This window comes from Otolemur garnettii, unplaced genomic scaffold, assembly GCF_000181295.1.
Source record: "Otolemur garnettii isolate 467f Iridium unplaced genomic scaffold, OtoGar3 scaffold00088, whole genome shotgun sequence".
Lineage (NCBI taxonomy): Eukaryota > Metazoa > Chordata > Mammalia > Primates > Galagidae > Otolemur > Otolemur garnettii.
The window spans coordinates 5,726,401-5,739,106 of NW_003852483.1; the positions used below are offsets into that span (position 1 = coordinate 5,726,401).

The 12,706-nt window shown below is 39.6% G+C and overlaps 1 protein-coding gene across 2 annotated transcripts; it reads right to left on the reverse strand.

The window, feature by feature from the left end:
• Positions 1-7,003: 7,003 nt before the first annotated feature.
• On the reverse strand, positions 7,004-12,305 carry LOC100958924 (cathepsin L1). Of its 2 annotated transcripts, XM_012808357.2 has the most exons (9): positions 12,209-12,305; positions 11,194-11,255; positions 10,941-11,077; positions 10,514-10,636; positions 10,267-10,413; positions 9,843-10,067; positions 9,198-9,360; positions 8,277-8,394; positions 7,004-7,224 (listed from the first exon to the last, which is right to left on the reverse strand). In XM_012808357.2, the coding sequence occupies exons 3-9, from the start codon at positions 11,064-11,066 to the stop codon at positions 7,125-7,127; spliced, it is 1,002 nt and encodes a 333-aa protein (XP_012663811.1). In that variant the 5' UTR covers positions 11,067-11,077; positions 11,194-11,255; positions 12,209-12,305; the 3' UTR covers positions 7,004-7,124. The 2 variants fall into 2 exon arrangements, with proteins under 2 accessions (XP_012663811.1, XP_003795081.1); XM_003795033.3 differs by lacking the exon at positions 11,194-11,255 and having other exon boundaries at positions 12,209-12,289.
• Positions 12,306-12,706: the final 401 nt, after the last annotated feature.

Below are 12,706 nucleotides of genomic sequence, written 5' to 3' on the forward strand. Positions count from 1 at the left end.
ATAATTGCTAGGTCATGGAAGATGCCCAGGTGCCCATCGACCCATGAATGGATCAGTAAATTATGCTATATTTACACCATGGAATACTATGCAGCTTAAAGGAAAGATGGGGACTTTACCTTTTTCATGTTTACGTGGATGGAGCTGGAGAATATTCTTCTTAGCAAAGTATCTCAAGAATGGAAGAAAAAGTATCTAATGTACTCAACCCTATTATGAAACTAATTTATAGCTTTCATAGGAAAGCTATAACCCAATTTTAGCCCAAGAATAGGAGGGAAAGGGAGAGGGAGGGGAGGGGAGGGGGAGGATGGGTGGAGGGAGGGTGATTGGTGGGATCGCGTCTATGGTTTATCCTATGGGGGTACATGTGAGTCTTTCTAAATGTAGAATATAAATGTCTTAACACAATAACTAAGAAAATGACATGAAGGCTATGTTAACCAGTTGGATGAAAGCATTTTAAACTGTATATAGAAACAACACACCCTACTCCATGATAATATTAATGTACACAGCTATGATTTAATAAAAAAAAGTAAATAAAATAAAAAAAGACTGGTTAGGAAAAAAAAAAGAAACATCTGGTTTATATCTTTCATGAACATCTTAAAATTCATGTAAGGAAATGTGTATATCTGTCTGTATTTTTAAAAATTGCACTAAATTATTCATATTGCTCTACAATTGCTCTTATTTTTCACTTGAAAATTTAATCATGGGCAGCATTATGTGTTTCTTTGGCCACCATAAGATCAATTGGCTTTGATTTTTGAACCTTATAAATGCCTCAGAGCTCATGAGTAAGGGTGCTCTCACTCTCTCTCTCTCTTTAAAGGGCTTATTCTTTTAAAAGTCATGTGGATGAATTTTAGGGTGTTAAGTAAAACTGTGGTTATGACATGACTTGGTCAATCAAGAAAAAACAATTGACATACTCACAATTTTCCATCCAGTGACTTCTAAACATTTTTTGAGAAAACTCTGTGACCTCCCCACTACACCATGTCTTGTTGTGGAAATAGCTTAAGGAGTGTGCTCAAAGAATCACATTGGGACTTTTCTTCACTGGAGGACAGACAGAAAAGAATTAAAACACACAGAAAAACAAAGAAAAGAAACTTTGAACTCTCTTATATCAGAAATAGAAAATTCCAACTCATAGTTAGAAAGTAGGAGACCCTAAAACCCTAATCCTGAGTTTTATTGGAGTCTGTTTGGTGTCAGATGAAATTGTTAACATGAAGCATTTTATAACCCTCCATGAATGCTGGATATTATGTTATTATTTTGGGAAGTAGTTTTAGACTGAAGTGTTGTAGTGACTAGGTGACTTCAGTCCTGAAGCTTAAAATCCTCAAGATACTTCCTGTTAAAAAATCAAAGAGGAGAAAACTATGGTCCATAAAAAGCATTTAAGAATAAACAACTTTACCCAGAATTGAAACAACAGCAAGTGATCATTGGGGCTATCTGTATAAGGTGAGAACGGGTATAAGGTGAGAACCAAAGCAAGACAAGGAGCAGGGGTTATGAGAGAAGGGACACATCAAAGTCAATTTTCCTGTGATGGTTAAATTTTACAGGGCAGGCTTCACTAGGCTACAGTGCTCAGTTATTTGGCCAAATACAAATCTAGATGTTATTGTAAAGTATTAGGTACATATGAAGAAAAAAGATATTGGTGAATGAGAGTAAATTATTACAAACTTAATCAGGTGGGATCATTGATTACAGCTGCTGATTCAGATGTGGCATCATTGCTTGAGTGATTAATACATCACCTGGTACCTGGCATGCACCTATTGATCTGATAAATGCATTGTTCTCCACACTTGTCAATAAGGACCACTAGAAACAGTTTACGATGCCAGTCATATGCCTTTTCATTGTCCTACCTTGGGGCACATCAACTATCCAGCCTTATGGAATAATTTAGTCTGCAGGGATTTTATTAATAATTGCCTTTCCTTTCCATAAGGTATCACTCTGGTCCATTATATTGATGACATTATGTTGGGAACTAATGAATAAGAAGTAGCAACTATTCTAGACTTACCAGTAAGACATTTGTGTCAGAAGGTGAAAAATAAATCCTACAAAAATTCAGGGGCTATCCTCAGTGAAAATTTCTAGGTATTCAGTGCTGTCAGGGATGTTGAGATACCCTTCTAAGGTGAAAATTAAGTTGTTGCATCTTACCCCTCCTATAACCAAAAACAAACAAACAAACAAAAAAGAGGCACAACACCTGTAGGGCTTTTTTGAATTTTGGAGGCAACAAAATCCCTCATTTGGGTGTGTTTGCTCTCACCTATTTACTGAGTAACTCAACAAGCCTCTAGTTTTGCATGAGGCCCAAACAAGAGAAGGCTCTTCAGCAGGTCCAGCCCACTGGGCAAGCTGCTGTACTCAAGCTGTACAATCCAGCAGATCTGATGGGGTGCGAAGTGTCAGTGGCAAATTTAGATGCTGTTTGAGGCCAATGGTAGGCCCCCAAAGGCAAATCACAGCATAGACCCATAGGATTTGAGAGCATACTGGCCTTGGCAGATAACCTCTTTTCTTTTGAGAAACAGAAGCTTGTTATCAGACCTTACTGCTCAATCATGGGTCACCTAGTTACCTGAGACCCGAACTGTCGCTCATGAATTGTGTGTTGTCTGACCACTAAGCCATAAAGTTAGGTGTGTACAGCAACACTCCAATGTGAAATGAAAGTGGTATATATTAGGCTCTTTATATTCATGGGTTTGGTTTTTGTGGATTCAATCAACTTTAAATAGAAAATATTTGGGGACAAAATTAGTTATAGATAGTTATATCTGTACTGAACACATGCAGACTTCTTCTTCTTGTCATTATTTTTAAACAATACAGTATAACAACATTTACATTGTATTAGGTATTATAAGTAATCTAGACATGACTTAAAGTATATGGGAGGATATGTATAAGATATGCACATTCGATACCATTTTATATGAGGGACTCGAGCATCTGTGGATTTCGGTACCTACAAGGTATCCTGGAACAAATTCTCTACAGATAACAAACATGCAGGATTAGGGCTGAGCAGGGCCTGAGGGCATAGGTAAGTTACAGAAAGAAGTGATTTCAACACCATTGGTTCCCACTTCTGCCACATTACCTTCTTACTCTCAGCCCACACATATGGCCTCATAGGGAGTTCCCAATAATCAACTGACTGAGAAAACTCAGGGCTGGTTTGTAGATGTTTCTGCACAATACTTAGTCACCAACCAAAAGTAGACAGCTACAGCTCTGAAGCCCCTTTCTGGAAGATACTTGAGGGAGAGCAGTGAAGGAAAACAGAACTTCAAGCAATGCACTTGATTGTCTATTTTGCTTAGAAGGATAAATTGTCAGATGTATGATTATATACCAACTCATGGCCTATGGCCAATGATCTGGCTGGGTGGTCAAGGACTTGGAAGGAACATGATTGGCAAATTGATGACAATGAAGTCTTGGGAATATACATATGGATAAACCTATCTAAATGGGTGAAAAATGTGAATATATTTGTATTCTATGTAAGTTCTAACCAAAGGGTGACCTTAGCAGAGAAAGATCTCAGTCACTGAGTGGAGAAAATGGCCCATGTTGTGGGTACCAATCAGTATCTTTCTTTGGCCACACCATTATCACCCATGAACAAAAAGGCCATGGTACCTAGGATGGAGGTTATGTATGCATGGGCTAGTAACATGAGAATGTACACCCCACAGGGGAGGAATCATGAAGATTTGCTTCACTCTTATGTCCCCAGAGCCCGACACAGTGCTGCTGCATAGGCATCCATTAAACACAATTGACCCTTGAACAACATGGGCATGAACTGTGAGGGTCTACTTAAACACAGATTTTCATCCACCTTTGCCATCCCAGAGACAGCATGACCAACCCCTCCTCTTCCTCCTTCTCTTTGGCCTACTCAATGTGGAGACAAGTGTAAAGGATGAATATTCCACTTAATGAATAAATATATTTTCTCTTCCTTATGATTATCTCAGTAACATTTTCATTTCTCTAGCTTATTCTAAGAATACAGTATCGGGTGTAACAAATATACAAACTATATTAATCAACTGTAAGGCTACTCATACTAGGCTATTAGTAGTTAAGCTTTGGGGAGGTTGAAATTATGTGTGGATTTTTATTTTTATTTTTTTTAGAGACAGAGTCTCACTTTATTGCCCTTAGTAGAGTGCCGTGGCAGTGTCACACAGCTCACAGCAACCTCCAACTCCTGGGCTTAGGTGATTCTCTTGCCTCAGCCTCCTAAGTAGCTGGGACTACAGGTATGTGTGGATTTTCAATGGCACAGGGTCTAGTACCTTTAACCCCTGTGTTGCTCAAGGGTCAGTTGTACTCGAAATGTGTAAGTAATGAAAGTTTTAAAATGTAGTACTAAGGAAAGAGCCCATGGAGCAGTTCTTAGTAATATTAGTAGTTGTACTTAACTTACTTAAAAATACAGATGATCACCAACATTTGTGAAATCTAGTGTTTACAATTAAGTGGCTTAGGACATATATGTACACAGAGGTTATGTACTGCATGATGTTTTTCCCAACGACAAACTGATAACAGTATATAATAATACTGTATTTGTACTGTACTTTTTCTGTTTAGATATAAAAATAACTTCCATCATGTTGTAATTGCCTAAAGTACTCACTATAGTCACATGATGTATAGGTTTGTGGCTTAGGATAGGCTGTACCATCTAGGTTTGTGTAAGAACACTTCATGATGTCCACAAAAGGATGTGGACATCACAATCCTTTTTGGGACAATAATGTGCCTAACACATTATTCAGAACATGTCCCATTATTATGTAAGACACAACTCTATATATTACATATAGTTACTAATATTCACTTTTTAAATCTCAGTTCCTTTGCTTTAGACTTTTATATCAAAAGGAAAGTGAACTTAGAAATCACACCCAATTCCAAATTTCACAGGCAAAACGCAAAAATGTGAACTATATGGAGGGCTATGAATGGAGGTTTCCTGATTACTGAGTCATTCTCCCTTTCAGTAAGATGTCCAAGTGTGATAGCTACTCTTCCACATCAGCAAAGCCCTCTCTCATTATATGCTGAAGCATTTCTATCCTAAATTTATTTATGTCCTTTGCAATTAAAGTAGGGTAACAAACTGTTTAGATGTTGGAACATAGGAAATGTTGGTAGTTAAGTGTGCTTCACACTGTATTTTTCAAGTCTATTGGCTTCTTTGGAAACTGCCTTAATCATGGGATTTAGAACTTTTCATATATTTAAAATAATTTTTTTTTTGAGATAGGATCTTGCTGTTGTAGAGCTAGAGTACAGTGGCATCATCATGGCTCACAGCAATCTTAAACTCCCAGGGTGAAGTGATCTTTCTATCTCAGCCTCCCTGGTAGCTGGCACTATGGCACATGCTACCATACCCTGCTATTTTTCCTATTTTTTGTAGAGATGGGTCTTGCTCAGGCTGGTCTTGAACTCCTGAGCTCACGTGGTCTTCCTGCCTCAGCCTCAGTGAGTGCTAGGATTATGTGAGTGCTAGGATGTGAGCCACCACATCCATCATGTTAAAAATTTCTTAAAGGCCTTTGAAAAATTACCACTATCTCTGTTTAAGTTTAGACATCTGAGGTGTGCTCTGTTTTGGCAGACTTGAAACTTTATTACTTAAATAAAAAGTCATCACACTTTTATTCAGTTCAGCACCTGGATGTTCCTTCTATCCTGGTTGTTCGAGGAATCTGGAAAGGAGCTAACCTGGTGCTGCAAGGCAAAATAAAAGAATCCTTTCTCAGAACATTTAGAAGACTAATTGTGGTAGACTGGATTTTTCTAGACATGGCCATGGACCAACACAAAGATTTTTCAGGACGTAAAGTTCCACTTGCCCCCTGACCTCTCATTCCCTTCACAAATGGATTACCCCTCGATTAAATATTTCATCATCTTATTCCTTGTATTTTTTTTATTTGATTCAGGGAACATGAGATTTTCAAATACAGTATTTACTACCTGTGAAACTATATGCTTAGCCTATTTTTTTCCCTTTCAGGTTTATTTTTAGTTCAGAAATAGGTAACCAAAGTCTAAAATTAGCCCTTTACTTGTGATCTCTCATCCATCTTCTACCAGAGGACTATTTTCAACCTAACTTCTTGTGGTCCTTGGACACACTTCACCAGCTATTAGCAAACAATTGAGATTTGCTAACTGCAACCATAAAATTTATTTTTGCTAACACTGGATAACAAGGCTTTCCTATAAGAGCTATGTGGAATGCATCAGAGTCTACACAGAACAAAAATAAAACAGCCTTAGCAATCAAATTGCATCTGGTCCTTCCTTAGACTGCAAAGTAGAGACAGGGTCTTCATCCATAATTCAGAAAGATTCTCTAGTAATTAGTGACCTGACTTTCATCATATAACTTGACCAACTTGACTCAAAGGAGAAGGATTTCCTTTTCTATCATGTAAACCCACTTCTAAATACGTTACATCAACTCAGTTTTCTAAGTGAGTGGTTTTTGTCTTTCTTAAAACAATTTATCTTTGTCCTTCCAGATCAATTGTCAGATTTTGCTAGTTGGGTCACACACAGCCAAGGCAGCTGACATAAAATTTGTATATTCATAAACTAGGAGAGCCAGAAGGTTACCCAGCATCTCTCTCCTAATTTACCATTGATACATTATTTAGGTCTTTAGATTCCAATTATGTATTTTCTGACTACACAAAAAGTTAGTCCATTAAAAACAGAAGGCCCACCTTTACATAATGAATTAAAATTTATTTTAAAAGGTAAAGTTTTATACAACTTTTTAAAAAGTGAAAATTCAAAAGTCTTTGAATTAAGCAATGAGTCTTTGATATCATAAACTGTTAATAATAGTAATTAAAATAGTGATAACATTTTACCCTTGTAAAAACGTCACAGAATTCAAATCACAACTTGCATCTTCAATGATTCAAGTGTTTTATATTATACAATAAGGGTTCAGCCAGTTCTAAGGTAAAATTCCCCAGACATGGTATCCTTAAGTCCTTCTTCCTCACCGGCCATCAGATGCTGGCTGCAACTCACACAGTGGGATAGCTGGCTGCTGAGGCAATTCCACAGTGGTTGTTTTTGTCTTTGGCTATTTTTATGCAGCCATCCAAGCCCCACTCTATACCCCAACTGAAAAAGAAGCAGGTTTTTTTGTTTTATACAAAGAATCAAGGAAATATTAGCTTCATTAATAATACCTAATCCATAGAATAGTGCCTGACACTTAGTAAGCACTGTTTAAGTGCTGTAACATCTGTTTATAAATGTATTGGTTCCTGTGGGTCCTTACTTTTTTTAAGATAGGAAACTAAGGCAGAACTGGGATTCGAACATAGCAGTCAGGCAGAACTGGGATTCTAACACAGTAGTCATTCTAACATGCTACCTCATCTCATCATGTCTCAATTAAAGAACTTAGGTTGTAAAAATTGATACAACCCTCAAAGCCTCTGAGAGCTGAAAAGTAAAAATCAATGGCAGGGCACTGAATGACAGGAGAAAGGATGCACACAGACAACTGGACTACTAGACAATATTTCAGACTTGAAAAAGAATCAGCACAGCAGGTATTCTGCTTGTTGAAAAACTGGGGACATAAAAAGGACATCGACTCTCAACCCTATAGGGCCACAGTTTTTCTGAACCCCTAGAGCCCAGGTGTGATTCAGAATTATAAAAATTTTCAGAGTTAGTAATAAAGTATTATAAATACATATTAGTAACCACAACAAGCTTGGTACAGAATCTTATAATCAAATGATGACACTTCTTGTTTTTTTTTTTTTTGGAGATCACTCCATTGGGTAGAGTGCCATGGCATCATAGTTCACAGCAACCTCACTCCAGGGCTTACGTGATCCTCTTGCTTCAGCCTCCTTAGCAGCTGCAGCTGGGACTACAGGCTCCTGCCACAATGCTCAGATTGTTTTTTTCATTTTTAGTAAAAATGGGGTCTCACTGCTCAGGCTGGTCTTGAACTCCTGAGCTTCAGTAATCCACCTGCCTCAGCCTCCCAGAATGTTAGGATTACAGGCGTGAGCCATAGCACTCAGCCCAAACAATGAAACTTCTGTGTTCACTTTAAGTAGAAGAAAGACTAGGATTTCAAATTGAGCTTTCATGAACTTGTATGCAACTACTGACTCCAAACAAGAATTCCCTTTTCAATTTAAAATTTATACCTGTTCTTGATGAACCAAAATTTATTGTCATCTGAATCTGTTCCTTCAAAGCCATAGCCAATCAACAGGACACCATGATCCAGGTTTTTGCTGCTACAGTTTGGTTCATAATAAATACCTGGGATAGTAAAATTAACACTGGGGTGAGAAGCTCCAAAGGACATGTAATAGTAGCCCACAGTAAAAAAAGCATCTCTAAATTCAGTGAAATGTCAAACAAATTTCAAATTAGGACTTAATAATATAGCTGATAAAGGAAAATGTCACCCTTAACAGAAACCAATACACTCACAACTAAGTTCAAGATATTTTCCAAAAAAAAAAAAAAAAAATCCAAAAAATTAAAACCTATTGTTTTCAAGGTCAAAGGAATTTAGGTACTTATCTCCTAGCCCAAATACCAATTTGCATAATCCCTTTCTACCAGTAGGCTGTCACTCTAAAATAGTATCAAAATAAACAAACTTGAAGGGAATTCTTTATAGTCCTAATTACAGTAGTAAATTTCTTTTTAAAGAGACAAGGTCTTGTTCTGTTGCTTGGGCTAGAGCTAGCATGAAGTGGCCCAATAATAGCTGACTCAAATTCCTGGCCTCAAGGCATCCTCCAGCCTTGGCCTCCCAAAGTGCTGAGATTATAGGCATAAGCCACCGTGCCAGCCATAAAAAACTTTTTTAAAAAAGGTCCCCAAATTAGAGAACAGTTATTTGGTAAATTAGTTTGTATCTATAGAGTTAATTACATGGCCATTTAAAAGTATTTATGAAGAGTTTGTAAACATGAGAAAATGCTTATTTTTGTCAAATGGAAATATTTTGTTACATGTGCAAACAGAAAAGCAGGAGTCTATACCAAAGACTTGTTCATGATAGTGTTTTCCAAATTCTCCTAAATTTCTGTAATAAAATTACAAACACCTACCTGATTTATAGAACTGGATGGATATATGGCTTGCATCTATGGCAATAGAGATGGGCCCTATAATAGCCACCGCCTTCATCAGAGCCTTCTCTTGAGTAGGGATGTTCACAAAACCAGTGTCATTAGCAACAGAATACTCAGGCTTGTATTTACATTTTTCATCCTTTTAAAATTAAATAAAAGTAAAATTAAATAAAATTTAAGGGGAAAAGATCTGATCACTACCATCTACCTCCCAGAGAACATGAGTTTTAGAACCAAAACACTTAGCAATTTGTAGCTTATGATTTCTAAGTCAACACTTTATAATCATTTCAGGAAGTAAAATGTCATTAGTTGACTCTAAACTGAAAAACTAGCTGAATTTCTTCAAGGAAACAGCCTGAGTTGACCTGTCTATAAGAAATTTTTCACAGTGGAGAAATTTCTACTCTATTTAAAATGGTTTGCTTATTCACCATGTTACATAGAAAAACAGCTCTATGTTAACCATCTAATAAGAAAACTGCTTTAAAAAATATTTTTCTTTTAGCAGGTCTGTTAACCCAGGATAAAATGTGAATTCTGAAAAAGGTGTCTTATGTGTCAAAATTTTCAGCTTTCCAAAACTAAAGCTGGAATGACAAGATAAAAAACTTCATTTACCCTTGCCACATATGGATAAGATACTTCAGAGTCCAGGCCTCCATTCTCCTTAACATAGTTAAAGGCAAAGTTCATCAGGCCACCACTGCAGCCATGATTGCCTTGACGCTGAGAGCAGTCCACCAGGTTCTGCTCACTCAGTGAGATAAGTTTACCAGTTTTCCGGAACATCTGTCCTTCAAGAGCACCAGTTGAACTAAAAGCCCAACAAGAACCACACTGACCCTGAAAAGGGAATAAAAATGTGTCAGTTTACAAGACAAATACAAAAACTGACAGTAGGCCATACATTTGTACACATCTAAGGGGAAAAAAAAAACCTTAGGAAACTGTATGTTACTCCACAGTCTACCAAAGCAATGAGACCATTTATTTCTTGGCTTTCCTGTGGGAGATGGAAGGTCTGAATCTGACACTGTCTTACCTGATTCTTCACAGGTGTCACATAGCCTTTTTTTCTCCAATCCACAGATTTGGGAGGCTTAAAAAACAGAGGTTCTCGGAACATTTTCCCCTTCTTGTGCTTCCTGTTTTGAAAGCCATTCATCACTTGTCTGAATTCTTCATTAGTCTTCAAGGAAAAGTAAATAAAATGTTGAAAAGCAATAAATCATTTTGGTAAAGAACTAAGGAGAAGAAGCATAGAGTTCAGCAATCCATGCCATACTCACCATGTCACCAAAGGCATTCATTGCCATGGTGAAGCCGTATTTCCCTTGACTGTATTCCCCATTGTGTAATTCAATCATTTTCATATTCTTCTCCCACACTGCCCTCCTCCATCCTTCTTCATCCTATGGGCAAACATATATAACCGATGGTCTTTATTTCTACCTAAAACTCAACCCATACTCACCAACTAGATTTGCAGACTGAGAGGGAAGAGAAACCATAGCCAAAGATGGCTTGATTCTTCTGGGACCTGTTCTCTAAGTTGAGACACAACAAGGATATATGTACTGGCTCATATTGGGTACCATTTGATTTCTGCATTAGGTTATTGATAAGAGCTGGCCCCAAACAGCTCTGGCTAAAACCTCCCAACAGCAAGGATCATTCTCTCTGGAGTCCCTCTGAACAGTTTCAGATGTTACTAACCACGCCATATAGTCTCCTGTACTTAGCCTTCCACTGGTACCACTGTGCATCTAAATTCTTGTCAAATTTAGGGATAGCAGAGGCTATTCCCAAGAAAAAGGCAGCCAAGAAGAGTGAAGGATTCATGTTTCAAAAACCTAAGAAGAGAAAAGAAATGAGTTTTTGATGAAGTTAATCCTTTTAAAAGGCCATCTTACTCTCTACTGAATGAAAGGTTACAGCCACCATGATGAAGTAGAAATATGTAAATTACCTTTCCAAGTATAAACACAAGGACTGTGCTAAGGATGCGGGTGGAGAAAGATAGGTCAGACCCTTAAAAAGAAAAAGTATGTCATTCAGCCACCAAATTAAAAAATAGCCTGACAAGTGCTATAGGAACAGACTTCATTGCAGTAGTGCAATAATAATTCAGGTTTTTGTAAGGGTTTCAAGGTATCTATGGGACAAACTCTTAGGGCAGCAACTAGGAAACATGGAACGACTGGTACAGATTATTTATGTACAAGTACCGAGGTCACTCAGGTAAAACCTTACTAATGGGGTCGTCTGATCCCAAGTAAAGGCAAAGGGACCCCCAAGAGTTGGAGGGCACCTCACACCTTCCTGACTAATGCATAGCAGGTGAGATATGTCTTCCCAACTTCCCCTATTTGAATGAAATCTTTCTGGAAGGCCTTCCCCGAAGAAACTGGGAAGGAGTGCATCTACCGCTCTCGCGGACCCACACTTGAACCTGTGTCGCCAACACTCCCACACGCTCCCGCACAGCGGAGACAAGGGTCAAATGGCTGCGTTGCTGGATGCCAGAGCACACACCAAGCAGCAGGCAACTCCTGGGGCTTCAGGCTAGCTGGCGGGCCCGGGGCGTGCCTCCTGCTCCCGCCATCGGTACACACCCACTACGGCCACGGGATGTTTGTAGTGGCCCGGGGAGCGCAGCGCTACGCGGACTAGCGTGCTGGGATCCAGCTGCTCTGTCCGAAAGATAGCGCGGGCCCAAAGGCGGTTGGAGGTGGCACAGCTGCTAATACTTGCTCCCTCTGAAGCCCGAAGGGTGACTGACCTACGCAACCTGGGATCCCGTGAGTGGTCTCAGTGCCTCCCTGGGGTCCACAACCGCCCTCCCCGTTTCCCCACCTCAAGGCTGGCAGAGCTCAGGGCAGAGCTCCCGGGGTTTGCTCCCACCTCCTCCACGTGTCTTTGGATGGGGTCCCCTCCTCCAGCCCCAGCTCCCGCAGCAGCTCCGAGTGGCTAGCGTCACTCACCTGCGGCACTGAGCTGTGCAGGTGCACTCCGAGAAGGCGACTCGGACGTTGCTGAAGCTCACGGTTCTGGCCCAGCTGCACTGGAGTCTGACTTTAAGGGCCCAGGCAGTCGGCCCGGCCCTCACAGTCTGTCCGCGCTGCGATTGGCTATACCGCCCCCTGGGCGGGCCTCCGGGCGCTCCGACTAGTCAAGTGACGCGATCCGGTCCTTACCTGTCCCAGGGCGGGGCGCACTTGCCTCAGTGGATCCCGGGGTAGGGTGTCGATTTTCAGTTTAGCCCTGCTTTTCATTTAGTACCGGAGTATTTGGTTTAAAATTTACTGTAGTGCCAAGTTGTTCCACTGCAAAGGTGGAATCAGGTGAAAGAATGAACACTCGGCAGAAGCATCGTTATCTCCCGGTTTTGGGGTGGGATGCATCTGAGTTCTAGAAGAATCTGGTAGGGAAAGAAATTTCCCAAACCCCTGATGCAGTGGGCAAGACCAAGCCGTAAAAGG